Source organism: Piliocolobus tephrosceles, chromosome 13, assembly GCF_002776525.5.
Source record: "Piliocolobus tephrosceles isolate RC106 chromosome 13, ASM277652v3, whole genome shotgun sequence".
In the NCBI taxonomy this organism is placed as follows: Eukaryota; Metazoa; Chordata; class Mammalia; order Primates; family Cercopithecidae; genus Piliocolobus; species Piliocolobus tephrosceles.
Window position 1 is genome coordinate 8991270 of NC_045446.1, and position 27926 is coordinate 9019195.

At 50.5% G+C, this 27926-nt stretch overlaps 1 protein-coding gene and 1 long non-coding RNA gene across 2 annotated transcripts; both read right to left on the reverse strand.

Moving 5' to 3' along the window:
- Window positions 1-45: 45 nt before the first annotated feature.
- Window positions 46-26575, reverse strand: VPS51 (VPS51 subunit of GARP complex). The gene is made up of 10 exons (XM_023186430.2): window positions 26262-26575; window positions 25617-25746; window positions 4052-4198; window positions 3757-3976; window positions 2868-3585; window positions 2256-2471; window positions 1829-2047; window positions 1152-1273; window positions 974-1061; window positions 46-430 (listed from the first exon to the last, which is right to left on the reverse strand). Exons 1-10 carry the CDS (start codon window positions 26559-26561, stop codon window positions 170-172), a joined length of 2421 nt encoding a protein of 806 aa, XP_023042198.1. The 5' UTR covers window positions 26562-26575; the 3' UTR covers window positions 46-169.
- LOC111522387 lies at window positions 11969-12768 on the reverse strand. Its single transcript, XR_002725237.1, has 2 exons — window positions 12574-12768; window positions 11969-12247 (listed from the first exon to the last, which is right to left on the reverse strand). It is a non-coding gene; the product is annotated as an uncharacterized LOC111522387 (long non-coding RNA).
- Window positions 26576-27926: the final 1351 nt, after the last annotated feature.

A 27926-nucleotide genomic window follows, 5' to 3' on the forward strand; every position in this document is an offset into this window, starting at 1 on the left:
AGCTTCAAAAGCCCGCCCCTGGAAAGGCCCGCCCAGCAAGCGAGAGGAGGAGGCCACATATGTTTATTAGGTAGGTCCTGACTCCTGCCTGCGGGGACCACCGGGCCCGAGACGAGAGCCTGGGTGCCATGGGGTGCCGGGACAGGCCTATGCATGGCAGCGGCTGCGCCTAGCCGCGCTCGCAGATGACCTCGACCACACTGGGCTCCATGGGCACAGGGTCTGGGCAGCGCAGGGCAGCCGAGGCCACCACTTCGTCTAGCAGCAGGTGCACCAGTTCTTCGTCGGCCACAAAACGCCACAGGTAGAGCTGCAGAAAGTGGCAGTCCACTTGCACCTGCTGCAGCCCGAAGCGCCCAAAGGTGCGCAGCCGCACACACTCCAGCAGCGTCTTCAGGCTGATCTTGATGATGCCAGTCAGCACCGACACCTGCAGACAGGTACACAGGGATGCAGCTTGGGGACAGCAGGTGTTGGGGGGGATCACCCAAGTTCCAAGCAGGGGCCGGGGAGACACACGATAGAAGTAGCTGGGATGAGGCAGAAAGTCTCCAGGGCCAGATAAGAGTGGAGGGATACAATGTTAGCGCCGTCATCTGGTGGGCAGGGGACAGGTAGGGCCCAGCAATCAGAGGCATCCCTGAGCTTGGGGTGAGGTGGGGCAGGAACCATGGGTGAACAGAAAACCCTGGGAAGGCCCCAAGACTACTGTGGGGATAAGGACGAGGGCAGAGTCATCCCAGGTCAGCACCCAGAGACTCAGGCTGGGCACACACCAAGGTTGGGACAACGGCTGTGGGATTTGGGGGCAGGGCACTCTGTACTACCTAAAAACAGCCCTAGAGACAGAGACTGGAGGGTCAGGGTCACCCCCAGTTGGTCAGAGTCCTGTAGCTCCTTGGGCAGGTGTGGGGCTGCTCCAGACAACCCTCCCCGGGCTCCCTGGAAGTCTGAGTCACGCTGGAAGTCGGACCTTGTTGAACTCCACAGGGCTGAACACATCAATACGTTCAGAGAATAGCTTCTGGATATTGCTCAAGAGGTTGGTGTCCATCGGGGCACTGGAGTGGGGGAGACAAGGAATCAGAGCCCGCTCTGCACCTTCGCCCTCTTTTGTCCCTTTCCCCTGGGGCTCCCCGGACCAGCCAGACCTGGGGGTATAGCTGGGGGCGTAGCGGCCCTGCTGCCGAGAGCTGCTGTACACGGAGAAGGTTCTCTTGCTGGAGTCGCTACTCTGGGCCTTGCGAACACCCTCTTCGTACAGAAGCCCCACCTGGTGGTAAAAAGAGGTACTGCAAGGAAGCCAGAGCCAGGGGAAACCACCAGCCCATCGGTGCTGAGGATGCCCTAAGTCAGCTACTCAAGCGTTACAAGAACAACAAGGCCTGCTATTTAGTAGGTACGTGGTCGCTATTTATAGAACCAGTGGAGTGGGGCAAAGGCAGGACACAAGAGTTGGTCTGAGGCCTAATCTTCAGCTTCAGCATCGGCACCAGCACCAACCCTGCCCTGACTTCCTGGGTAACCCTGAGCCTCTGCTTCTCCACAGGTGAAAGAGGGGCGAAGATGTCATAGTCCTGGGCTGAGGAGGAACAAGACCGTGGACATAGGCACTGCCCAGCCCCTTTCGTCTTCATCCTTGGAGACTTGTTCCCCTGGGGGTTCCCTCACGGACGCCCTGGCTACAGAGCTGGCGCCATGAGAAGCCCGGATACACGTCCCTTCCTCCAGGCAGAGACTGCTAGTGATCCTCTGCTTCCCCAGCCCCTCTTGAAGGGACAGCACCCCCAGCCTGCGTCAGGGCTCCCCCAGCCAGCCTGGGCAGCACCTGCACGTCGATGGCGGTGGTATCCTCTACCACCCGCTTCATGACGGCCCGCACATTACGGGGCTCCAGAGTGCTGAGCCAGTCCCGAGTCTCCACGCTCTTGCGCAGCATCTGTGATATGACCAGGCCCTGCACCTTCACGTAGTGGGTCAGCAGCCGCCGTGCCGTTTCCCTGGCCTCTGCACACAGTGTGCTCACGGGCGTCACTGGGAACTGATCCTGAGCCAAAGAGGCAGAGGACAGAGGGAGTGGGTATGGGGGGGCAGCTCAGGGGCCACTGCCAACCAGGAGCTGGGCACAGATTGGGCAAGGTGGAGGCTGGGGTACACACAGGCAGCTGGTCCGGGGTCTGGCCATGAGGGCACTGTCCAGCCACCTGCATTCCCCACACCACCATTCCCTGCCCGACTAGGAGCTAATGCTTCACCTGCACCAGAAACTGTTCATCAGTGAGAGTAAGGATGTAGGAGATGGTAGCCGTCTCATAGTCCAGGCAGAGGCGGGAGAGCAGCAGGAGCAGGGCAGGTGGTGTGGCACCCCCTTTCTCCCCAGGGCTGTCGCAGAAGCTCTGAGCCGTCTGGCACATAGAGCGGATGAAGCCCACAATGAGGCCCTCACGGACACCCTGACTGCAGAACTCACCCTGCAAGGAGAAGGTGCCCAGGTCCACAGCAGGTCCCCTCTTCCAGGTAAGGCTGTTAATGACCCTCTGCTGGGGCTCTAAGTGCCCCAGCCTCCTCTGCAAGGGACAGCATCATCCTGCATTCTAAGTACCCTATAGCAGCTTCCCTGAGTGGGGGCAGAGAAAGTCAACACTGGGGGCCCCACCATGCCCTGCTTCTCAGCCCAGCTGCAGATCCCCGAACCACCATGCCCTGCTTCTCAGCCCAGCTGCAGATCCCCGAACCCCCAGACTGTGCATAAGAACCTGAAACCACACCCAGAGTGCCTGGTTTCCCCAGTTTCCCAAGCACTGGTATATAAGGTTTTGGAGGGTCAACCAGCAGGTTGAATAAGGAATACCCAAGAGGAGGCGTACCCGGAAGTAGGACTTGTTGGAGAAGGACACCTCTTTGGCGGTGAAAAGGTGCACTGCTGCCAGAGAGGCCTTAATGTGGCTCAGGATGGAGCTGGCCACATTGGCCAGCAACTCGGCCAGGCCAGGGCCCTCCTTCCCAGCCACTCGAGGCGCTGCCAGCGCCTGGCGGACGTCAGTCAGGCAGCCCAGGAAGGCCGCCCGGAGACCCTGCAGGTGGTGGCCCAGGCGCTGGCGGGCCACTCGTTCCACGATCTCCGTGGCAGCCTCTGAGAGCCCAGCAGCGGCCAGCAGGGCCCCCGGAGCCCGCAAGCGCCGGTGGAAGCGGTCCAGCGCCCGCACCAGCAGCGAGTTGTCACCACCACCCTGCTCCTGCGCCAGCCGCCGCTCCACCAGCGCAAAATAGCGGCTGCCCAGCTCCCGGGCAAAGGCCGCCAGCCTCTCGGCACCTGCTGGGCCCTGGGCCGCAAACAGCTCCTGGTAGGCCGCCGCCACCTGGCAGAGGCCGCCCACGAAGCCACTGCCTCCGTGGTCGGTGAACTCTAACACGTCAGGAGCCGGAGGCGAGGGCCCCAGCTCGGCCTCCAGGCTTCTCAGCTCCTCCTCCAGACGGCCGCGGGCGTGTGCCAGGAACTCCTCGCACAGCTCCTCCGCAGGCTCGCCCAGGGCCAGCAGCAGCTCCACGCACTCCGCCTGCTCCGGGGCGCCTGAGCCGCCCTCCCTGCAGGAGGGAGAGGTAGTGAAGGGCAGGGCTGGGGCTGTGCCGGTGGATGGGCAGGAGCAGGAAAGCAAAGCACAGGGCAGGGCGACAGCTCCAGGAGGGCCCAGGAGCCGGGCACAGATGGGGCTTGGGGCCGGCGGGAGCGCTGGGGTCAGGGCAGAGGGGCCACACCTGAAGCGCTGCCGCAGCTGCTGGGCCAGACGGGCCGTGATGACCTGGCAGTCATCCTGGATGGCGCGGAACGAGGGCAGGTGTTGGTACTGCTGCAGCACGGCCTGCGCGCGGCCCTGGTAGCGCACCGCTTGCCCGTAGGCGCCCAATTCCACGCACTTGGTGAGGCGCGAAGGCAGCTCAAAGAGGAACTGCAGCTTCCGCAGCAGCGCGTGGACCCCTGGGGGACGGAGGGTGACATTAGCCCCAGAGCCCCAGGAAAAGCCTACTGCAGGCCCCACCCGGCGGTGCCCACCTGCCAGCTTGGTGATGCGCTCGTGGCGGTCCTGCAACGTGGCGCTGATGCGCGCGCTGAAGTCCGTGATCACTGCCATGTTGGTGGCCAGCCGGTCCATCTCATCCTCCATCTTCCGGAAATCGTTCTTCATCTTCCGGATGGTGTCTAGGACGGCAGGGGCGGGGGAGAGGGGAGAGCGGGTGACTGCGGGGCGGGCGCAACCTCAGCCCATTCTTACCCACCCCTTCACAGACGCCCCAACTTGCTCCAGGGGCGCATGGATGATTCGAGAGAAAGGACTGTGAGGGCACAGGTCACAGCGCACATGGGGAGGGGGAGCAGGCGTCACTCACATACCCCCTGTAACCTCCTAGCCCTGGTGCCCAGGAGAGCCAGCCCGCACAAGAAGTCCAGATCCGAAGCAGGCCACAGGTGCTTAGCCAGCTGCCACCACTGTGCCTCAATTACTCCATCAGACCACAAGCAGCCAAGGCAGGGACCGCTGGCTCCCAGGCGCATCTGCATGCCCAGTGCACTGCCCGGAGGAGGCAATACATTCTTGTTCACCCTTATCTCCTTTCCAGACCTCCCAAAGCCTTTCACATGCGTTCCAGAACATGGGCTGTCTTCTCTGAAGGGCCCTTTCCCTTTGGTCCTGATAGAATCCTGCCTAGGGAGGCTGTTCTTCCTTTCACACACCAGGTGCCTGGGAGCCTGGTCCCTTCATACTTCTAAATCATGCCTAGATCTCCTCTCTTCAAAACCTCGGCTTCTCGGAAGACCATGCCATCAAGCCACAACCCTCCTCTTTGCTGTCTCTACTGTCCTCTGCCACTCCTCTCAGTTCCCAATCACTGCCTCCTCTTGTCCCCCTCCTGTCACCTCCTTGTGCACATCCACATGGATGAGCCTTCAAATGTTCCTGACTGTTCACTGACCGCCTCAATTCCACTTATACTTTTTTTTTTTTTTTGAGACAGTCTCACTCTGTTGCCCAGGCTGGAGTGCAATGGTGTGATCTCGGCTCACTACAAGCTCCGCCTCCCGGGTTCACACCATTCCCCTGCCTCAGCCACCCGAGTAGCTGGGATTACAGGTGACCACCACTAATTTTTTTTTTTTTTTTTAATTTTTAGTAGAGATGGGATTTCACCGTGTTAGCCAGGATGGTCTCGATCTCCTGACCTCATGATCCGCCCACTTCGGCCTCTCAAAGTGCTGGGATTATAGGCATGAACCACCGCGGCCGGCCAATTCCACCTATTCTTGCGTTTGCCTTTTCTGATCTACCCTCTCCTTGCCATCACCAAGAACTACCCCCTTTAAAATCTCAGCCTCAAGCCTTGCTGCCTTCGTTATTCGGGCCACTCCCCTTTCTGCCCTCTCTGACAATCCGTTGGCCTCTGCAGGAAGTCTGGGCACACTGACACTAGCACTTGGTCCCTGTTCACAACGCCCCTCATGGCTTCACTTCCTTCCCCCTCACTCCTCTCAGAATTTGGGGTCCTCGGCCGGGCGCGGTGGCTCAAGCCTGTAATCCCAGCACTTTGGGAGGCCGAGACGGGCGGATCACGAGGTCAGGAGATCGAGACCCTCCTGGCTAACACGGTGAAACCCCGTCTCTACTAAAAATACAAAAAAAATTAGCCGGGCGAGGTGGTGGGCGCCTGTGGTCCCAGCCACTCAGGAGGCTGAGGCAGGAGAATGGCGTGAACCCAGGAGACGGAGGTTGCGGTGAGCTGAGATCCGGCCACTGCACTCCAGCCTGGGCAACAGAGCAAGACTCCGTCTCAAAAAAAAAAAAAAAAAAAAAAGAATTTGGGGTCCTCCATCAGCATCATCACACATTTGCAAGCTCCCTTGCCTCTCTAGCCCCACCCGCCTCCATTACTTGTCAGACAAAACCCTAGTGCAGGTTAAGCCCAATGAGCCACTTACTCCTGGCACCTGAACTAATCAACCCAACTAGTCTCCCTTTAAATTTTATGACATGAAGTCCCGAAGTGGCACTCCACACTGCCCAGTCATCCTTCCAAAGCTTCTAGTGGGTCTATTTTCCCATTTTCCAAAGTAAAATTTTCTCCTCAGTCCTCAAAACTCCAATACAAGGCTGGGCTCAGTGGCTCACGCCTATAATCCCAGAACTTTGGGAGGCCGCGGCAGGTGGATCACTTGAGGTCAGGAGTTCAAGACTAGTCTAGCCAACATGGCGAAACCCCAACTCTACTAAAAATACAAAAATTAGCCAGGCATCATGGTGTACCTGTAATCTCAGCTACTCGGGTGGCTGAGGCAGGAGACTCACCTGAACCTGAGAGACAGAGGTTGCAGTGAGCTGAGATTATCCCACTGCACTCCAGCCTGGACGACAGAGCGACACTCTGTCTCAAAAACAAACAAAAAACAACAAAACCTCCAATACATGCTCACTAACTCTCAACTGGGACCCTGCTTCATACACATACTTCATGGAGAGAATAAAAGCAAACATCAACTCCAAGTCTGCAAAGCAAACGGACTTCTGTGCACAGTCTATGCCTTCTGCTCTCCCTCTCCTGAGAGGTCTCATCCAATCCTGCAGCTGTGGTGACTGAGACACTTCTGCCTCCTGTCCTGACCAGAGCGCTGCCTAATGACCTATTTAACACCTTGACGGGGGCAGTGCACAAAGAGCTTACACGTAACACCTCCAAAACAAAACCCTTGGCCTTTCGGAAGTAATCTTTGATTCTTATTTGTCTTTCACCTAGTGATATGGGTAAGCTTTGTGTCCCCAAATTTCGTCTTGAATTGTAATCCCCATAATCCCCATGTGTCAAGGGAGAGACCAGGGAATTGCATCACGGGGGCAGTTCCCCCATGCTGTTGTCGTGATAGTGAGTTATCACGAGATCTGATGGGTTTTGGTTTTTTGGTTTTTTTTTGAGACAGTTTCGCTCTGTCACCCAGGCTGGAGTGCAGTGGCACGATCTCGGCTCACTGCAAGCTCCGCCACTCGGGTTCACGCCATTCTCCTGCCTCAGCCTCCCGAGTAGCTGGGACTACAGGCGCCTGCCACCACGCCTGGCTAGTTTTTTGTATTTTTAGTAGAGACGGGGTTTCACCGTTAGCCAGGATGGGCTCGATCTCCTGACCTCGTGATCTGCCCACCTCGGCCTCCCAAAGTGCTGGGATTACAGGCTTGAGCCACCGCGCCTGGAGAGATCCGATGGTTTTATAAGGGGCTCTCCCTGCTTCGCTTGGCACTTCTCCTTCCTGCTGCCTTGTGAAGAAGATGCCTTCTCTTTCACCTTCTGCCATGATTGTAAGTTTCCTGAGGCCTCCCCAGTCATGCTGTGAACTGTGAGTCAGTTAAACCTCTTTCCTTTATAAGTTACCCAGTCTCAGACAGTCCTTTACAGCAGTATGAACACGGATTAATATACCTAGTAATCAATCCATTACCAAGTCATGGAAGGTCTACCTGCAACATTTTCTTTCTAAGCCACTATCATCTCATGTCCAACAATTGCCAACATTTCCCAACTAATTTCCCTAATTCCATCGAACATACCAACGATGTTCATAGAGGAAGGCGAAAGGATAAGACAGAAATGTGTATGTGTAACAGGAGATTTTTTTGTTTTGTTTCATTTTGTTTTGATAAAGAGTCTCGCTCTGTTGCCCAGGCTGGAGTGCAGTGGCGTGATCTCAGCTCTGGAGGCTCCTGGAGGGTAGCACGTCCAGGGAGGGCATGGAAACGCCACAATCCTTCCCCTACACCTCGCCCTGTACCCTTCATCTGTACCCTTCGTAACATCCTTTGTGATACACTGGTAAACGTGTTCTCCTGAGCTCTGTGAGCCGCTCCAGCAAATTGAGCCCAAAGAGGGAGTTGTGGAAACCCCAACCTGGAGCCAGTTGGTCAGAAGTTCTGGAGGCCCGAGGCCCCGACGTGCAGCTAGTGCCTGAAGGCGGGGAGGCAGACTTGGGACTGAGCTCTCAACTCATGGAATCTGATGCTATCTCTGGGTAAATAGTTTTGGAATTAAATCAGAGTACACGCAGCGGATGTCTGCTGCTTGGTGTGTGGGGAAGAAACCCAACACATCTGGTCATAGAACTCTTCTGTGGTCATGATTGTGGTGATGTGACAGCATAGGAAGCACACAGTTTGCGTTTTTCCCAAACAATGCCATAAAATATATCCAAACCTTTCCATATGGTAGGTCACAAAGAAAAAAATCTCATTCCTTTTTTGAGACAGGGTCTCCCTCTGTCGCCCAGGCTGCAGTGCAGTGGCACAATCTCAGCTCACTGCAACCTCCACCTCCCAGGTTCAAGCGATTTTCCTGCCTCAGCCCCCTGAGTAGCTGGGATTACCGACGCACGCCACCACGCCTGGCTAATTTTTGTACTTTAAGTAGAGAAGGTTTCACCATGTTGGCCAGACTGGTCTCTGACCTCTGGCCTAAATATTTCCCTAACCTCCAAAACTCAGTATCATGTTTACCAAGGCAGTGCTAGAAGCACTCCAATTAAAGTCAAAACATGGCAAGGACAACCTTGATTGCCAATGTTATCTACATTGCTCTGGGGCATTAGCCAACTCAGCTAGATTCACAAGATGTATTATGGAGATACACAAATTGGAAAGGAGGAAAAAGTATCACTATTTACAGATGATATAATCAAATAAATAGGCCGGCTGTGGTGGCTCACGCCTGTAATCCCAGCACTTTGGGAGGCCAAGGCAGGCAGATCACTTGAGGTCAGGGGTTTGAGACCAGCCTGGCCAACATGGTAAAACCCCGTCTCTACTAAAAATACAAAAATTAGTTGGGCGTGGTGGCAGGCACCTGTAATCCTAGCTACTGGGAAGACTGAGGCAGGAGAATCGCTTGAACCCTGGAGGCTGAGGTTACAGTGAGCCGAGATTGTGCCACTGCACTCTAACCTGGGTGACAGAGCGAGACTCTGTCTCAAATAATAATAATAATAATTGAATAAATAGAAAGCCCTAAAAAAAAAACAACCTGTAAACATTGCTATAAACAAGAGATACACCACTTTTCACTTCTTAGATTGTCAAAGATTGAAAGAGGTATTCTCTTCTTTGCTGGTGGTTATGCAAACTGATCAGTGTTTATAAAGAAGAATCTGGAAATATCTAACTGCAATCACTTGTGAGCCTTCACACACCCACACCTGTCTGTATGTGGCTCCTGGACTGTGGGAATGTCCTCCAAGCAACACTGGGAATCCATCCCACTTGGGGAGATAGCTGGAAGGGTAAGTAAGGAGAAAAGCATTGAGGTCAATTTGACAAGGTACAAACAGACACAAAAAATGCAGGAAAAAAATACTAGAGAAAATCCAAGAGAAAGAACTGCCCAAGACAAGGAATTTTTACAGGGCTCACATCTGTAGAGCTATTAAGGGCTTTTTAAAAAAATTACATGGGGCCGGGCGCGGTGGCTCAAGCCTGTAATCCCAGCACTTTGGGAGGCCGAGACGGGCGGATCACGAGGTCAGGAGATCGAGACCATCCTGGCTAACACGGTGAAACCCTGTCTCTACTAAAATACAAAAAATTAGCCGGGCGTGTTGGCGGGCGCCTGTGGTCCCAGCTACTCGGGAGGCTGAGGCAGGAGAATGGCGTGAACCCGGGAGGCAGAGCTTGCAGTGAGCTGAGATCAGGCCACTGCACTCCAGCCTGGGCAACAGAGCGAGACTCCGTCTCAAAAAAAAAAAAAAATTACATGGGAAGGTAGATCATGTATCAGCAAAATGAACTTTTCATTTTAACAACACAGTCCACAAGAAAAGATCATTTAGCCCTCTTAGAGACAATTTCACAGAGAGGAAGGTTACTAAGGAATAAACTCACATGATACGAAACATCTGTATTACTTTGGGACCATTGCCTGCATTTTGTTGGGAAAATCGTAATTTTTGGGAGTTTCTTTGCTTCAGATAGGGTCTTGCTCTGTCTATTGGTGTAGTGGTGTACGCCTATAATCCCAGCTACTCAGGAGGCTGAGGCAGGAGAATCACTTGAACCAGGGTGGTGGAGGTTACAGTGAGCCGAGATGGCGCCCAGGCTGGAATGCAGTGGTGCAAACACAGCTTACTGAAGCCTTGAACTCTGGGGCTCAAGTGATCCTCCTACCTTAGCCTCTGGAGTAGCCAGGACAACACACAAGTGCCATCACACCCGGCTAATTGTTTTATTTTTGTTTAAATTTTTTGTAGAGATGGGGTCTCTCTATGTTGCCTAGGCTGGTCTCAAACTCCTGGGCTCAAGCAATGCTCTCACTTCAGCCTCCCAAAGTGCTGGGATCACAGGAATGAGCCACTGTGCCTGGCAGGAAAATAATCTTTCTTGCCAATTCATAGATGGTGAACTAAAGGACATAGCAAAGGCAGTGCTATGAAGTGAAAAACAATAAAAGCAGAGCCAAGGCTGAGGTTCATAAAGGGCGTAAAGGGATCATGGGCTAATGATCTAAGGGAGACAGAGGCTTGGCAGTTGATGAGGCATTTCGTCTTCACCCAGTGAATTACTGGTTTTGTTTACAGGCATGTGACACAGTCTCCTTCCAGGTCTGCCAAAAACTACCATCAAAAGAGGAGACTCTTTCAGAAGTGGGTGTCTGAGCCCATGACACTTAGGGGCTACCTGAAGAGGGAAGTTTGAATCCAACTTCTAAAGGGTAAAATCCAAACACTAAGTCATTAGGAAAATAGAGTAAAAGAAAACCCAACACTGTTGTGTGCTGTCATTGTCACTGCCTGCATAGCCATGGAGCCATTAAACTAGAGATAAAAGTTGTACCATATCCAAAAATGACAGTGAAAAGCATCCATACCGTTCAGTCGTAAAGACTACACTGTTCATCTTTGCATTTCAAGCTTGGTAAGAAAAGCCAGCCGGGCGCGGTGGCTCACGCCTATAATCCCAGCACTCTGGGAGGCCAAGGCGGGTGGATCACCTGAGCTCACCAGCCTGGCCAAAACGGTGAAACCCCGTCTCTGCTGAAAATACAATGATTAGCCAAGTGTGGTGGCAGGCGCCTGTAATCCCAGGCACTTGGGAGGCTAAGACCGGAGAATCACTTGAACCCTGGAGGCAGAGGTTGCAGTGAGCCAAGATTGCCCCACTGCACTCCAGCCTGGGTGACAGAGCAAGATTCTGTCTAAAAAAAAAAAAAGCTCGTTAAGCAAAGCAGTTTGCAACCAGGGAAAGTGAAAACCATCTGGATGCCAGGATGCTGGCTACCTTGGGAGGGGACTGGGTGGTAACTGGTAGGAGGCTCAGGGGGCTTTGCTGGTTATGCTGTTTCCCGACCTGGATGCTGATTATGTGAAATCCATGGAGCTGTCCACTTCTGTGCACTTTTCTGCATATCTGTTAATTTTTTTTTTTTTTTTTGAGACAGGGTCTGGCTCTGTCACCCAGGCTGGAGTGCAGTGACACAATCTTGGCTCACTGCAACCTCTGCCTCCCAGGTACAAGCCTTCCACCTCAGCTTCCTGAGCAGCTGGGACTACAGGGACATGACACCACACCCAGCTAATTTTTGTATTTTTTGTAGAGATGGGTGTAGCCTGTTGGCCAGGATGGTCTTGAACTCCTGAGCTCAAGCAATCTGCCTGCCTCTGCCTTCCAAAATGTTGGGATTATAGGCGTGAGCCACCACACCTGGCCTCTTTTAATTTTCAGTCAAATGTACTGTCAAAGACTCCTTTGTCTTTGCCTGGAGAAAAGAATTAGAAGGGGCTTTTCCCTGTATAACGTTTGAGATCTTTCTAATTTTGACACAAGTAAATGCATTATTACATAATGAAACTCAATGTCTAGGTGAGAGGTTGGCAAACTACAGCCTGCAGGCCAAAGCTGGCTCAACCCCTGGTTTTTGTTTTTAATTGGGATATAATTGACATACCATAAAATTCAATGGTTTTTAATATGTTTAATATATTCACAAGGTTGTACAAACAACCTATGTAATTCCAGAACATTTCATCATCCCCTAAAGAAACCCTGTAACCCTTGGCAGTCATTCCTTATTCCCCCACTCCTAGAACTTGGCAACCATTAATCTAGTTTCTGTCTCTATGGATTTGTCTATTCTACAAAATACATTTAACAGAAATGGAATCATAGGCATAGGAAACATTAGCATGTTTCCAAGGTTAATCTATGTTGTAGCCTGTGTCAGTATGTTATACCTATATTTTTTTTTTTTTTTTTTTTTTTTTTCTGGGTGAGACGGAGTCTTGCTGTGTCACCCAGGCTGGAGTGCAGTGGCGCGATCTCGGCTCACTACAAGCTCCGCCTCCCGGGTTTACGCCATTCTCCTGCCTCAGCCTCCCGAGTAGCTGGGACTACAGGCACCCGCCATCTCGCCCGGCTAGTTTTTTGTATTTTTAGTAGAGACGGGGTTTCACCGTGTAGACCAGGGTGGTCTCGATCTCCTGACCTCGTGATCCACCCGTCTTGGCCTCCCAAAGTGCTGGGATTACAGGCTTGAGCCACCGCGCCCGGCCTGTTATACCTATTTTTAAGGCTGAATAATATTCCACTGTGTGGATATTTGTTTATACTCATCCATCAATTGATGCCCATTTGGATTGCTTCCACCTTGTGGCTATTATAAAAAGTGCTGTTATTGGCCAGGTGCAGTGGCTGATGCCTGTAATCCCAGTACTTTGGGAGGCCGAGGCAAGTGGATCACTTGAGGTCAGGAGTTCAAGACCAGCCTGGCCAACAAGGTGAAATTCTGTCTCTAGTAAACATACAAAAAAAAAAAAAAAAAATTAGGCAGGTGTGGTGGTGCACACCTACAATCTCAGCTACTCAGGAGGCTGAGGCAGGAGAATCGCTTGAACTGGGGAGGCAGAGGTTACAGTGAGCCAAGATGGCACCACTGCACTCTAGCCTGGGTGACAGAGTTAGACTCCATCTCAAAAACAACAACAACAAAATGCTGCTATGAACATTTGTGTACATGTTTTTGTGTGAACATATGTTTTCAGTTCTCTTTGGTATATTCCTAGGAGTAAAACTGCTAGATCATATGGTAACCTTGAGTGTGGTTTTGAAGAACAGTCAAACTGTCTTCCACATTGGGTGCACCACTTTGTGGTTTGGATTTGCATTTCCCTAAGACCTAATGATGTTGAGCATCTTTATATGTGCTTTTTGGCGACTTGTATGTTTTCTCTGGAGAAGTATCTATTCAAATCCTTTGCCCATTTTAAATTAGGGTTGTCTTTTTAGTCCTGAGCTAAACAATGTTCTTTATATGTTCTGAACACTAGATCTTTATTAGATAAATAACCTGCAAATATTTTCTCCCATTCTGTGGGCTGTCCTTTTATTATTTTTTATTTTATTATTATTATTTTTTGAGATGGAGTCTCGCTCTGTTGCCTAGGCTGGAGTGCCGTGGCATGATCTCGACTCACTGCAACCTCCGCCTCCTGGGTTCAAGTGATTCTCCTGCCTCAGCCTCCCGAGTAGCTGGGACTACAGATGCCTGCCACCACGCCCGACTAATTTTTGTATTTTCAGTAGAGACGGTGTTTTACCATAATATTGGCCAGGCTGGTCTTGAACTCCTAACCTCAGGTGATCTGCCGCCTCAGGCTCCCAATGTGCTGGGATAACGGGTGTGAGCCACCGTGCCTGGCCTTATTTTATTTATTTATTTTTATTTTATTTTATTTTATTTTATTTTGAGACGGAGTCTCGCTCTGTTGCCCAGGCTGGAGTGCAGTGGCCAGATCTCAGCTCACTGCAAGCTCCGTCTCCCGGGTTTACGCCATTCTCCTGCCTCAGCCTCCCGAGTAGCTGGGACTACAGGCGTCCGCCACCTCGCCCGGCTAGTTTTTTTTAGTATTTTTTAGTAGAGACGGGGTTTCACCGTGTTAGCCAGGATGGTCTCGATCTCCTGACCTCGTGATCCACCCGTCTCGGCCTCCCAAAGTGCTGGGATTACAGGCTTGAGCCACCGCGCCTGGCCATTTTTTTATTTTTTTTGAGACAGAGTTTCGCTCTGTCACCCAGGCTAGCGTGCAGAGGAGCAATCTTGGCTCACTGCAAGCTCTGCCTCTCGGGTTCACACCATTCTCCTGCCTCAGCCTCCTGAGTAGCTGGGACTACGGGCGCCCACCAGCACGCCAGCCAATTTTTTGTACTTTTAGTAGAGATGGGGTTTCACTGTGTTAGCCAGGATGTTCTTGATCTCCTGACCTCGTGATCCACCGACCTCGCCCCACAAAGTGTTGGGATTACAGGCATGAGCCACCACGCACGGCCTTATTTTTTTTTTTGTTATTTTTTGAAATAGGGTCTTGCTTTGCCACTCAGGCTAGAGTGCAGTGGCACAATCTCAGTTCACTGCAGCATCAACCTCCTGGGCTCAAGTGATCTTCCCACCTCAGCCTCCCAAGTAACTGGGACTACAGGTGTATACCACCATCCCTGGCTATTTTTTGTATTTTTGGTAGAGACGAGGTTTTGCCATGTTGCCCAGGATCCTTTTACTTTCTTGATAGGGTCCCTACAGCACAAGATTTGAACTTTGATGAAGTCCAATATATCTATTTTTATCTTTAGTTACTTGTGCTTTGGGTGTCATCCCTAAGAAACTGCTGCATAATCCAAGGTTAAAAAATTTTACACCTATGTTTTCTTCTAAGAGTTGTACAGGCCAGGCGTGGTGGCTCACACCTGTAATCCCAGCACTTTGGGGGGCCAAGGCAGGCGGATCACTTGAGGTCGGGAGTTGGAGACCAGCCTGACCAACATGGGGAAACTCTGTCTCTACTAAAAATAGAAAATTAGTTGGGCGTGGTGATGCATGCCTGTAATCCCAGCTACTCGGGAGGCTGAGGCAGGAGAATTGCTTGAACCCAGGAGGCGAAGGTTGCGGTAAGCAGAGATTGCACCATTGCAATTAAGCCTGGGCAACAAGAGCGAAACTCCATCTAAAAAAAAAGGAAGTTTTATAATTTTAGCTCTTATGTGTAGGTCTACGATTCACTTTGAATTAATTTTTGTATGTGATGTGAGGTAGGGGTCCAACTTCACTCTTATTTTTTTGTTGTTGTAGTTTGTTTGCTTTAGACAGGGTTTTGCTCCGTCACCCAGGTTGTAATGTAGTTGTAGCCTTAACCTCTTAGGTTCAAGCAATCCTCCCACCTCAGCCACTCAAGTAGATGGGACTATAGGGTGTGTGTCACCACACCAACTAACTTTTTTTTTAAATTGTTTGTAGAGATTGAGGACTCATTATGTTGCCCAGGCTGGTCTTGAACTCCCTGAACTCAAGTGATCTTCTCACCTTGGCCTCCCAAAGTGCTGGGATTACAAGCATGAGCCGCTACGCCCCGCCTTCAACTTCATTCTTTTGCCTGGGGATATCCAGTTGTCCCAGCACTCCACCATGTGTTGAAAAGATTATTCTCCCCATTAAATGACCTTGGCCTCCTTATTAAAAAACAGTTGACCTTAAGGATGAGCTTGCAGGAAAAAAAAGTCAGTTGACTGCAGATATATGGGTTTGTTCTGGACTCTCAATTCTATTCAGTTGATCTGGATATCTATCCTATGCCAATATTACACCACCTTAGTTACTGTAGATTTATACTAAGTTTTAAAGCTTGGAAGTGTGGCTAGGTACAGTGGCTCACACCTTTAATCCCAGCACTTTGGGAAATCAAAGCAGGAGGATCACTTGAGCCCAGGAGTTCAAGACCAACCTGGGCAACATAGGGAGATCCTGTCTCTACACATTTTTTTTTTTTTGAGACAGAGTCTCACTCCATCACCCAGGCTGGAGTGCAGTGGTGTGATCTCGGCAAACTGCAAACTTTGCCTCCTGGTTCAAGCGATTCTCATGCCTCAGTCTCCCAAGTAGCTGGAATTACAGGCATGCGCCACCACACTCAGCTAATTTTTGTATTTTTAGTAGAGACGAGGTTTCACCCTGTTAGCAAGGCTGGTCCCGAACTCCTGACCTCAAGTGATCCACCCACCTCATCCCCTCAAAGTGCTGGGATTACAGGAATGAGCCACCACGCCTAGCCCAAAAATTTTTTTTTAAATTAGCCAGGTGTGGTGGCACACACCTGTGGTCCCAGCCATTCAGAAGGCTGCGGTGGGAGGATCACGAGGCTGGGAGGCCAAGATTACAGTGAACTGTGATCATGCCACTGCATTCTAGCCTGGACTACAAAGTGAGACCGAACTCTGTCTCCAAAAAAAGACAAAAAACAAAAAACTTGGAAGTGTTAGTCTTCCAACTTCGTTCTTCTTTTACAAGGTTATTTGGGAAATTCTGGGTCTCCTGCAATTCCTCATACAATTTTATGCTGTTTGTCAATTTCTGCAAAAAAAAAAAAAAAAAAAAAAAGTCAGTTGGAAAAGTGATAGGGAAGACCTTGAATCAATTTGGGAAGTACGGCCATCTTAAAAAGTAAATTAAAACATAAAGTTCTCTGATCAATGAACATGGAATGTCTTCAATTAATTAGGTCTCCTTTAACTTCTTTTTTTTTTCTTTTTAAGATGGAGTCTTGCTCTGTTGCCCAGGCTGGAGTGCAGTGGCGCCATCTCGGCTCATTGCAAGCTCCGCCTCCCGGGTTCATGCCATTCTCCTGCCTCAGCCTCCCGAGTACCTGGGACTACAGGCGCCCATCACGACATCCAGCTAATTTTTTGTATTTTTAGTAGAGACTGGTTTTCACCGTGTTAGCCAGGATGGTCTTGATCTCCTGACCTCGTGATCCGCCTGCCTTGGCCTCCCAAAGTGCTGGGATTACAGGCGTGAGCCACCACACCCGGCCTCCTTTAATTTCTTTCAACAATGTTTTATAGTCTTCAGTATACAAAATACCAAAAATACCTTTACTTCTTTTATTAAATATACTCCTAAATATTTTCTTCTTGATATTACTGTAAATGGAACTGTTTTCTTTTCTTTTTTTTTTTTTTGAGACGGAGTCTCGCTCTGTTGCCCGGGCTGGAGTGCAGTGGCTGGATCTCAGCTCACTGCAAGCTCCGCCTCCCGGGTTTACGCCATTCTCCTGCCTCAGCCTCCCGAGTAGCTGGGACTACAGGCGCCTGCCACCTCGCCCGGCTAGTTTTTTTTAGTATTTTTTAGTAGAGACGGGGTTTCACCGTGTTAGCCAGGATGGTCTCGATCTCCTGACCTCGTGATCCACCCATCTCGGCCTCCCAAAGTGCTGGGATTACAGGCTTGAGCCACCGCGCCCGGCCTGTTTTCTTATTTATTTATTTTTTTTCTTTGAGACGAGGTCTTGCTCTGTCACCCAGGCTGGAGTGCAGTGGCACGACCTAGGTTCACTGCAACCTAACCTCCCAGACTCAAGCAAGCAATCCTCCCACCTCAGCCTCCGAGGCAGCTAGGACCATAGGCACATGCCACCACGCAAGCTCATTTTTAAAGATTTTTTTTTTTGTAGAGGCCAGGCACAGTAGCTCACACCTATAATCCCAGCACTTTGGGAGACCAGGGTGGGCGGATCACTTGTGGTCAGGAGTTCAAGGCCAGCCTGGCCAAACATGGTGAAATCCCATTCACAAGCACATGCTTCTAGTCCCAGCTACTCGGGAGGTGAGCCAGGAGACTCGCTTGGGCCCAGGAGGCAGATGTTGCAGTGTGCAGAGATCATGCCTGGGCAACAGAGCAAGACCCTGTCTCAAAAAAAAAGAAAGAAAAAAAAAGAAAGATTTTTTTGTAGAGATGGGGGTTTTATGTTACCCAGGCTGGTCTTGAAATCCTGGGCTCATGTGGTCCTCTCACCTCAGCCTCGCAAAGTGCTGGGATTACAGGCATGAGCCACTGCGCCTGGCCTCATTTAGTTCTTTAGACATCGTTTCCTTTAGCTCTGTGAACATACTTAAAATAACAGATTTAAGCTTTTGAGTAGTAATCCCAATTCTATTGATTACTGGGGTATTTTTCCTGTGAATGGACCATGCTTACTTGTCTCTTTGCATGTCTCATCAATTTTTGTTCAAAATTAACCATTTAAAATATATTGGCTGGGCACGGAGGCTCACACCTGTAATCCCAGCACTTTGGGAGGCTGAGGCAGGCGGATCACAAAGCCAGGAGTTTGAGACCAGCCTGGCCAACATAGTGAAATGCCATCTCTACTAAAAATTAAAAAAAAAAAAAAATCAGCCAGGTGTGGTGGTTGGTGCCTGTAATCCCAGCTACTTGGGAGGCTGAGGCAGGAGAATCGCTTGAACCTGGGAGGTGGAGGTTGCAGTGAGCCGAGATCATGCCACTGCACACCAGCCCAGGCAACAGCATGAGTCTACATCTCAAAAAAATAAATAAAATAAAATAAAATCATACAACATATTATGGAAACTCTGGAAATCAGATTATCTTCTCTCCTCGGGTTCATTGTTGCTTCTTGTTGTAGTTGCTGTTTGTTTACTGAGTTTTCTGAGTTATTCAGCCTGAACTAATTAGTTGCTGAGCAAATACTATATAGTTCGTGTTCTTTGTTGTATATAGTCACTAAAATCTTTACTTGGCCAGCTTGGTGGTCAGCTAATTGAACAGCAATTTCCTTAAATGTCTGGAACCAGCCAGGTATGGTGGCATGCACATGTAATCCTGGCTACTTAGGAGGCTGAGGCAGGAGAATCGCTTGAACCTGGGAGGCAGAGGTTGCAGTGAGCCGAGATCGCACCACTGTACTCCAGCCTGGAAGACAAGAGCAAAACTCCGTCTCAAAAATAAATAAATAAAATTAAAAATTAAATGCCTGGAACCAATAAATCCTTGTCTTTGCTGAGGGGCTCTGTGTGCGTGTTTTGGCACAACTAAAACACTCAGCCAGACAGTTTCTAACTTGGCCTCAGCCTTCACTTCCTGCTTGTGCAGAAGTGCCTCAAGATGAGCCAGGCATGAGAGCTTAGGGTATTCTCAGGTCTTTCCTGAGCAAACATACAGCCCTACAAATGCAAGTGGCCTTCAAGATTCCCAGGAATAAATATGTCAGAGCTTGTCAGAGCTGCTGTAGCTATCTCATTCCTCGGCTTTCCATTAAGGCTTTTTGGTTACTCTACGTCTGTACCAACTATTATAAAGCAACTGGGGCAGTCACAACATTGGCCTATAATTATTGTGACAATTAAAAAGCCCTGGTGGCCAGGCATGGTGGTTCACACCTATAATCCCAACACTTTGGGAGGCTGAGGTGGGAGGACTGCTTGAGCCCAGGCGTTCAAGACCAGCCTGAGCAACAGAGTCAGACTTCTCTAAAAAAAAAAAAACAAAAACAAAATTAGCTGGCTGTGGTGGTGTGCCCCTGTGGTACCAGCTACTCAGGAGGCTGAGGTGGGAAGATGGCTTGAGCCCAGAAAGTTTAGCCTGCAGTGACCTGTGATCGCAGCACCGCACTCCAGCCTGGGTGACAGAGCAAGACCCTGTCTCAAAAACAAACAAAAAGTCCCCGTGAAAGGTTTTTAGCATAGGATATCCTCTAAGTCAGTCAAATAAAGACAAGTCTGTGGTGTAGAATCTCTCAAAAACTACCAGATAGGTCAAATGATGAACATCTTTGGGCATGAGGCTTTGAAAGAGTTCTTCTCTGCTCTATTCCACTCAGTACCAGCAACAGGAGCTGTTTTGTTTGTTTGTTTGTTTTTTGAGACTGAGTCCCACTCTGTCGCCCTGGCTGGAGTGCAGTGGCACAATCTCGGCTCACTGCAACCTTCTTCTCCTGGATTCAAGCAATTCTTTGCCTCAGCCTCCCAAGTAGCTGGGATTACAGACACCCGCCACCAAGCCCAGCTAATTTTTGTATCTGTAGTAGAGACAGGGTTTCACCATGTTGGCCAGGATGGTCTTGAACTCCTGACCTCAAGTGATCTGCCCGACTTGACCTCCCAAAGTGCTGGGATTATGGCCGGGCACAGTGGCTCAAGCCTGTAATCCCAGCACTTTGGGAGGCCAAGACGTCAGGAGATCAAGACCATCCTGGCTAACACGGTGAAACCCCGTCTCTATTAAAAAATACAAAAAACTAGTCGGGTAAGGCGGCGGGCGCCTGTAGTCCCAGCTACTTGGAAGGCTGAGACAGGAGAATGGCATAAACCCAGGAGGCGGAGCTTGCAGTGAGCCAAGATCATGCCACTGCACTCCAGCCTGGGCACAGAGCAAGACTCCATCTCAAAAAAACAAAACAAACAAACAAACAAAACAAAGTGCTGGGATTATAAGGCATGAACCACCACACCTAGCCATGAGCTGCTATTTTATTTTATTTGTGTTTTTTATTGAGACGGAGTCTCGCTCTGTCGCCCAGGCTGGAGGGCAGTAGTGCAATCTCGGCTCACTGCAACCTCCACTTCCTTTGTTCAAGCAATTATCCTGCCTCAGCCTCCTGAGTAGCTAGGATTACAGGTGCCCGCCACCACGCCCAACTAATTTTTGTATTTTTAGTAGAGACAGGGTTTCACCATGTTGGCCAGGCCGGTCTCAAACTCCTGACCTCAAGTGATCTGCCCGACGCGGTCTCCCAAAGTGCTGGGATTACAAGGCGTGAACCACCGCACTCAGCCACGAGCTGATATTTTATTTTTTTATCGAGATGGAGTCCTGCTCTGTCGCCCAGGCTGGAGGGCAGTGGTGTAATCTGGGCTCACTGCAACCTCCGCCTCCTGAGTTCAAACAATTATCCTGCCTCAGTCTCCTGAGTAGCTGGGATTACAGGCGCCTGCCACCACGCCCAGATAAGTTTTGCATTTTTAGTAGAAACAGGGTTTCACCATGTTGGTCAGGCTGGTCTCGAACTGCTGACCTCATGATCCACCCGCCTTGGCTTCCCAAAGTGCCGGGATTATAGGTGTGAGCCACTGCGCCCGGCCTGAGCTATTATTTTTTAAGGCTACAGCTGAGTTGGAGAGCAAGCAGTGGGGCTAGGGCAAGTTCAAACACCACAGGATTCACTATTCTCCCAAGATTCAGCTATTTTTCTTAAAATAAATATTCCCTCGATTGCTTGCTGCAAACCTTGGTTAATTTCCAGAGTTCGGAAAAAGTTGTTTCTGACTATTCTGGCTAGATTTTTCACGGCTTTTTTTTTTTTTTTTTTTTCCTGATAATGAGTCTCACTCTGTCACCCAGGTTGGAGTACAGTGGTGTGATCTCAGTTCACTGCAATCTCCACCTCCTAGGTTCAAGCGATTCTCTCCTGCCTCAGTCTCCCAAGTAGCTGGGATTACAGGTGCCCGCCACCACAACCGGCTATTTTGTTTGTTTGTTTTTTGTTTTTGAGATGGAGTCTCCCTCTGTCACCCAAGCTGGAGTGTAGTGGCGTGATCTCGGCTCACTATAACCTCTGCTTCCCAGGTTCAAGCGATTCTCCTGCCTCAGCCTCCCTGAGTACCTGGGACTACAGGCATCTGCCACCATGCCTGGCTAATTTTTGTATTTTTAGTAGAAATGGGGTTTCATCTTGTTGGCCAGGATGGTCTTGAACTCCTGACCTCACGTGATCCACCCGCCTTGGCCTCCCAAAGTGCTAGAATTACAGGTGTGAGCCACTACCCCCAGTCTAATTTTTTTCATTGCTTTTATGAAGGATAAAAATATTTAATGTATTTACTCCAGCATTTTTGCTGATGTCACTCCAGAACCTCACCGCCCACATTTGTAAATGAAATCTTACTGGAATACAGCCAAGCTCTTTCATTTGCATACTGGCTATGATGCTTCCAGGCTACAATGGCACAGTCAATAGCTGCAAGAGAACAGATAGTCCATAAAGCCTAAAATACTTGTTGGTCCTTTTCAGAAAAAAAGTTTGACAACCCCTGGTTTATGGTCTAGCCCTGATCGCTTCATTTCCAACATTCCTGTTCTTCCTGCACAGGAGAGCTTTCCCAGGGCCTCGGCATAGGTTGTTTCATCAGTCTGTTTACTAACCGTCTCTTTCTCTAGAATGTATGTTCTGTGACAGCTTAATGTCTTGTTTGCTGCTATATCCACCATTCAGTGCTTAAGCTGAAAGCCAGGGGTCATTCTTTACATCCAGAGCTCCTCAATACCAGGGCTGTCCATACCCCAGTCTGCTTATCACTGTCCATTTTCACCATTACTATCTTGGTGTCAGATCCCAGAATCTCTGGCCCAACTATTGATATGATGGCCACCTCTCCAACCCATTCCTTTTTTTTTTTTTTTTTTTTGAGACGGAGTCTTGCTCTGTCACCCAGGCTAGAGTGCAGTGGCCGGATCTCAGCTCACTGCAAGCTCCGCCTCCCGGGTTTACGCCATTCTCCTGCCTCAGCCTCCCAAGTAGCTGGGACTACAGGCGTCCGCCACGTCGCCCGGCTAGTTTTTTGTATTTTTTAGTAGAGACGGGGTTTCACCGTGTTAGCCAGGATGGTCTCGATCTCCTGACCTCGTGATCCACCCATCTCGGCCTCCCAAAGTGCTGGGATTACAGGCTTGAGCCACCGCGCCCGGCCCTTTTTTTTTTTGAGATGGAATTTCACTCTTGTTGCCCAGGCTGGAGTGCAATGGCACAATCTCGGCCACTGCAACCTCTGCCTCCTGGGTTCAAGCAATTCTCCTGCCTCAGCCTCCCAAGTAGCTGGGATTACAGGTGTCCGCCACTACGCCTGGCTAATTTGTTGTATTTTTAGTAGAGATGGGGTTTCACCATGCTGGCCAGCCTGGTCTCAAACTCCTGACCTCAGGTGATTCACCCGTCTCAGCCTCCCAGAATGCTAGGATTATAGGCATGAACCACTGTACCCGGCCTGTTTTTTTTAAGACTACGTCTTGCTCTGTTACCCAGGCTGGAGTGCAATGGTGAGATTATAGCTCACTGCAATTTCCAACTGCAATTTCCAACTCCTGGGCTCATGTGATCCACCCACCTTAGCCTCCCCAAGTAGCTGGGTTTAATCTAACAAGTGTGTGCCACCATACCCAGCCATTTTTTTTTTTTTTTCTAGATATCGGGTCTATGTTGCCCAGGCTGGTCTCAAACTCCCACCTCAGTGGGATTCTCCCACTGAGTGATTCTCCCACCTCAGCTTTCCAAAGTGCAGGGATTACAGGCATGAGCCACTGCACTCAGCCCCATCCATTCCTACCAGTGCAGCTGGAGGAATCTATTCAAACCAGAAATCTGAGCACATCACTCAATTGTCTTAGCTCTCTGTGGATAAAAGCCAAATCCTTAACATATTCTGGAAGGTTTCTAGTTAAAGTGAACATCTACTACCCGCCTGGCTCTGCCCACATCCTGCTTCCCCTCCTGCTACCATAGATGAACTCCCGGCCCTTTGCTGAGGCTGACGCCTCCATCTCTGCTCTGTTCCACCCGCCTCCTTCCTGAGGACCTTGTTCCTTTTTCATTTCTCTCTCTCTCTCTCGCCCAATCAACACACACTCCATGCTACATTACTTTCCTGAGTGTCTCGTCCATGTCTATCAAATCCATGTCTTGGAACACCTTCCTCACTTAGCTTTTTTTTTTTTTTTGAGACGGAGTCTCACTCTGTTGCCCAGGCTGGAGTGTAGTGGCGTGATCTCAGCTCACTGCAACCTCCACCTCCTCGGTTCAAGCGATTCTCCTGCTTCAGCCTCGCGAATAGCTTGGACTACAGGTATGCGCCACCTTGCCCAGGTAATTTTTGTATTTTTAGTAGAGACAGGGTTTCACCACATTGGCCAGGCTAGTCTTGAACTCCTAGCCTCAAGTGATCCACCTGCCTCAGCCTCCCAAAGTGCTGGGATCACAGACGAGAACCACCATGCCCAGCCCCTCACTTAAGCTTCTAAGACATCAGTGCTCCTGGTTATCCTCGCAGTTTTCCAAATGTTTGTTCCTTTTGTGGGATCTACAAAAAGAGCTAAGTCTCAAAATATTATACACATTCCAACAAATGGAAAATGTAATCTTACTAAATTCCTGTGAGAAATATCTCAGCACAGAAACTATGATTTCTTGCCATTTTGATGCTGGTATTAGCTAACAGAAAGGTGCCTACTAATGGAACATGCTTCAAATCAGATAAAAGAACAATGTGTGTAGGTTACCACACCCACCACTGTGACATGAGAGTAACAGACATCAGAATGCAACCCCACAGATGCTCCCAGAACATTCCACAGACTGCAGGTAAACCCTTCGGATCTGCCTCCTGGACTTACTACACGTGGGTGTACAATTACTACAGAAGTCTGAGTAGCACATCTCCTCAAAACAGCACAGAAGCTAGTGTGGAAAATAGCGGAACACTGTCTGGCACTAGAGAATAAAGAGGACAGAAGAAAAAAAAAGCCTCGACATGGTCTTTGTGTCCCTTAATATCATACATCTTCTCTCTTTGCTTAGTTAAGGAGGGAAGGAAGGGAGAGAGAAAGAAAGCGAGGGACAAGACCACCTTTTCTTCTCTGGAGCAGAAAAGAAAGCTATCAATAATAAGAGAAACTACACCTTACTGAGGTTTCCTTGGTGTCAGGGATTCTTACTATTTTTTCAGACAGGGTCTTGCTCTGTTGCCTAGGCTGGAGTTCTGTGACCTTACCTCGGCTCACTGCAACCTCCACCTCCCAGGTTCAAGCGATTCTCCCACCTCAGCCTCCCAAATAGCTGGGATTACAGGTGCCTGCCACCACACCCAGCTAATTTTTTTATTTTTAGTAGAGACAGGGTTTCACCATATTGGCAAGGCTGGTCTCAAACTCCTGACCTCAGGTGATCCACCTGCCTCGGCCTCCCAAAGTGCTGGGATTACAGGCATGAGCCACTGTGCCCAGCCTCGTGTCAGGGATTCTTCTTCAGATAGATACTTTCTTTTTTTTGAGACAAGGTCTTGCTCTGTTGCCCAGGTTGAAGTGGAGTGGTACAGGCACAGCTCACTGCAGCATCCATCTACCAGGCTCATGTGATCTTCCCTCCTCAGTCTCCTGAGTAGCTGGGACTACAGGCATACGCCATCATGTCCGGCTAATTTTTATATTTTATTTTTTTGTAGAGATGGAGTCCCACTGTATTTCCCAGGTCAATCTTAAACTCTTAGGCTCAAGTGATCCTCCCACTTCAGCCTCCCAAAGTGCTAGGATTACAGGCATGAGCCACCATACCTGGCCTTTTAAATGCTTCAGATAAATACATTTCATTTTAAAATTTCCTTTTGGGCTGGGCCAGGGATTCACACCCATAATCCCAGTGCTTTGGGAGGATCCAGAAGGATCACATGAGCCTGGGATGTCCACGCTGCAGTGAGCCATGATCATGCTACTGCCCTCCAGCCTGGGAGACAGAACAAGACATTGTCTCTAAAAAATAAAGAATCTCCTTTTGTCTTTTCTCTCCTTTGGTACTTAAGACAACTCTCTGAGAACAGCTGTTATCTCTATAGTAGTCTGACAACGAAGGCTCAAAGGGAACGAGGTGAGAATGGAATAATGTCAGGGCAAGACTGGAATCTGAGTCTCCCCCCTCTAAATCCCCTGCTGGTTTTCCCAACACAGGTGGGAGAATGGGGGCTGTGAGACTTTGGAGGGTGTGTCCCCGTGGGGATCACCTGTGGCTGAGATGAACTTGTTGTAGTTCTCATAGACCAAGGTCTGCATGTCGCTGTCTAGAGCCCGGATCTGCCGCACCATGTCCGTCTCACTGTCCATCAGCTGGGCCAGAGGGCACTCTCTACGCAGCTGAAGAAGTTGGGTGGTTAGTGTTCGGGTCAGGAGGCACTCATGTCCCTCAGCCTTGCCCCCAGCTGATAGGCTTCCAATGCAAGAAATCTCTGATTCCCACCCCACCCCCCAAACCCCGCCGGCTCTCAGGAATCCCAGGCATGGGGCCCTAAGTGGCCTAGCTCAGGGGTTACTAGGTTCAACCCTGTTTGGTGTTTGTCAGCATTTGAAATCCTGGGGCTCGGCCTAAGCCCAGCCCCACGCCTGTCATCGCTTGGGCCACGCCCCAATCCGGAGCCTATCACATCAGCCCAGGAGACCTCAGCTGCCGCATCACCTTAGGCCAGTCCAGTCCTATTTATATCACCTCAGACGCCTGAGCTGCTCGTACTCCCTGGCCGAGGCTCGTCCTCTTATGAACCCCTGCTCCCCTCAACCTCACAAAAAGTCGGAGGCATGATCTGGAGGAGCAATATATCAGGGGCCTGGTGCCCTTCCCCCTTCCCCGCATCCCCCGCTCCCCGCACACACACCTTGTCTAGGTAAACTTCCGGGTCGAAGTGCGCCCCGTTCAGGTCAGTCGGGTCCAGGGGGTCGGGCCCCGCAGGGCGTCCCGCTGCCTCCCCTTCCGAGAGGCCGTAGTAAAGCTTCAGCATCCCGTGCGCCTTCCGCCGACGCTCCGGAGCCTCCCCCTCGGGCCCTTCTGGGGAGTCCCCAGGTCCAGACCCCGGGCCAGGACCGGCGGCAGCTGCCGCCGCCATCGCTCCAACTGCAGCCCACGGGCGTAAGGCTGGGAAGGAAGGGGACGGGGAGGAGGCACTTCCGGGAGCCATAAAGTTGTTGTTGAAACGAGGCAGTCCTTCAGGTGAAACGTCCCCCGGCAGCCCTAGGTCCTTCGAGACTAGAGTTCCCCCACACCTGTCTTCCCCGATTGCAAAGGTTCCGGGAGAGTCCTGAATTCCCCCAGTTTCCTGGGTGGAAGCATTTTGTGCAACTGCCTGGGGTTGCTGCTCTCCCAGAAGGGGAACGGGTAGTGGCTCCCAAACCTGCACTCCCGCAGGCAAGCGGCCCACGGAATATGTGCCCAGATACAATGGACGGATGTGGGACGTGAGGCCAGAGTAGAGTGTTCCTGGGATCCTGTCACTGTCTCGAGACCTGGGCAGTGGCTCAGTTTATCCCATTCCTAAAATTGGGGTACATACTTCACAGGGGGGCTACGAGGATTAAATGCATGTACACTATTCTGTACCGTGCGTCTAGCGCAGTTCTACTTAGGGCCTGGTCCTGTGACGTGCATCAGAATTGCCTTCAGGACTATCTGTGGCGCATTATAAGTCTCTGCGCTGAGCTGCGCGAGGCACTCCCGTAATCCCAGCACTTGGGGAGGCCGAGGCGGGTGGATCGCTTGAGCCCAAGACTTCGAGACCAGCCTGGGCAAAATGGCGAAACGCTGTCTCTATTTAAAAAAATACAGACCGGGCGCAGTGGCGCACGCCTGTAATCCCAGCACTTAGGGAGGACGAGGCGGGCGGATCACAAAGTCAGGAGTTCGAGATCAGCCTGGCCATTATGGTGAAACCTCGTCTCTATTAAAAATACAAAAATTAGCCAGGCGTGATGGCGCGCACCTGTAGTCCCAGCTACTCGGTAGGCTGAGGCAGAAGAATCACTTGAACCCGGTAGGCAGAGGTTGCAGTGAGCCAAGATCTCACCACTGCACTCCAGCCTGGATGACAGAGGGAGACTCTGTCTCAAAAAAACCCAAAAATTAGCCAGGATGATGGCGCACGCCTATGGTCCCAGCTACTCGGGAGGCTGAGGTGAGGGAATTGCTTGAGCCCTAATGGTGCCACTGCACTCCAGCCTGGGTGACAGAGCAAGAAGAAAAAGACTCTGGGATTCACCCAGGTCTAGCTTCTTTTTAGAAAGTTCCCAAGTAGTTCAAGTAGTTCTGATACACACTCACATTTAAGAACCCGTAAGGCCGGGCACAGTGGCTCACGCCTGTAATCCCAGCACTTTGGAAGGCGGACGTGGGAGAACTGATTGAGCCCAGGAGGTCAATACCAGCCTGGACAACATAGTGAGACCCGCCCCCTCTCTATTATTGAAAAAATAAAAGGACAGGCTCAGCAGAGCTTATGTGACTGACTGATGGAATGTGCTGAGTGAAGGGCTGGGTGGAAATGTGGAGG

What these genes read in the sequence shown, in the direction of transcription:
- VPS51 (XM_023186430.2), bottom strand. Translation starts at nt 26,561, where the DNA reads ATGGCTCCCGGAAGTGCCTCCTCCCCGTCCCCTTCCTTCCCAGCCTTA. An exon ending in CCACCGCCATCGACGTGCAG is followed by an intron (nt 1,274 to 1,828) that starts GTGCTGCCCAGG and finishes TTTTACCACCAG; the next exon opens with GTGGGGCTTCTGTACGAAGA. An exon ending in GCCCTGTGGAGTTCAACAAG is followed by an intron (nt 431 to 973) that starts GTCCGACTTCCA and finishes ACCTGTCTGCAG; the next exon opens with GTGTCGGTGCTGACTGGCAT.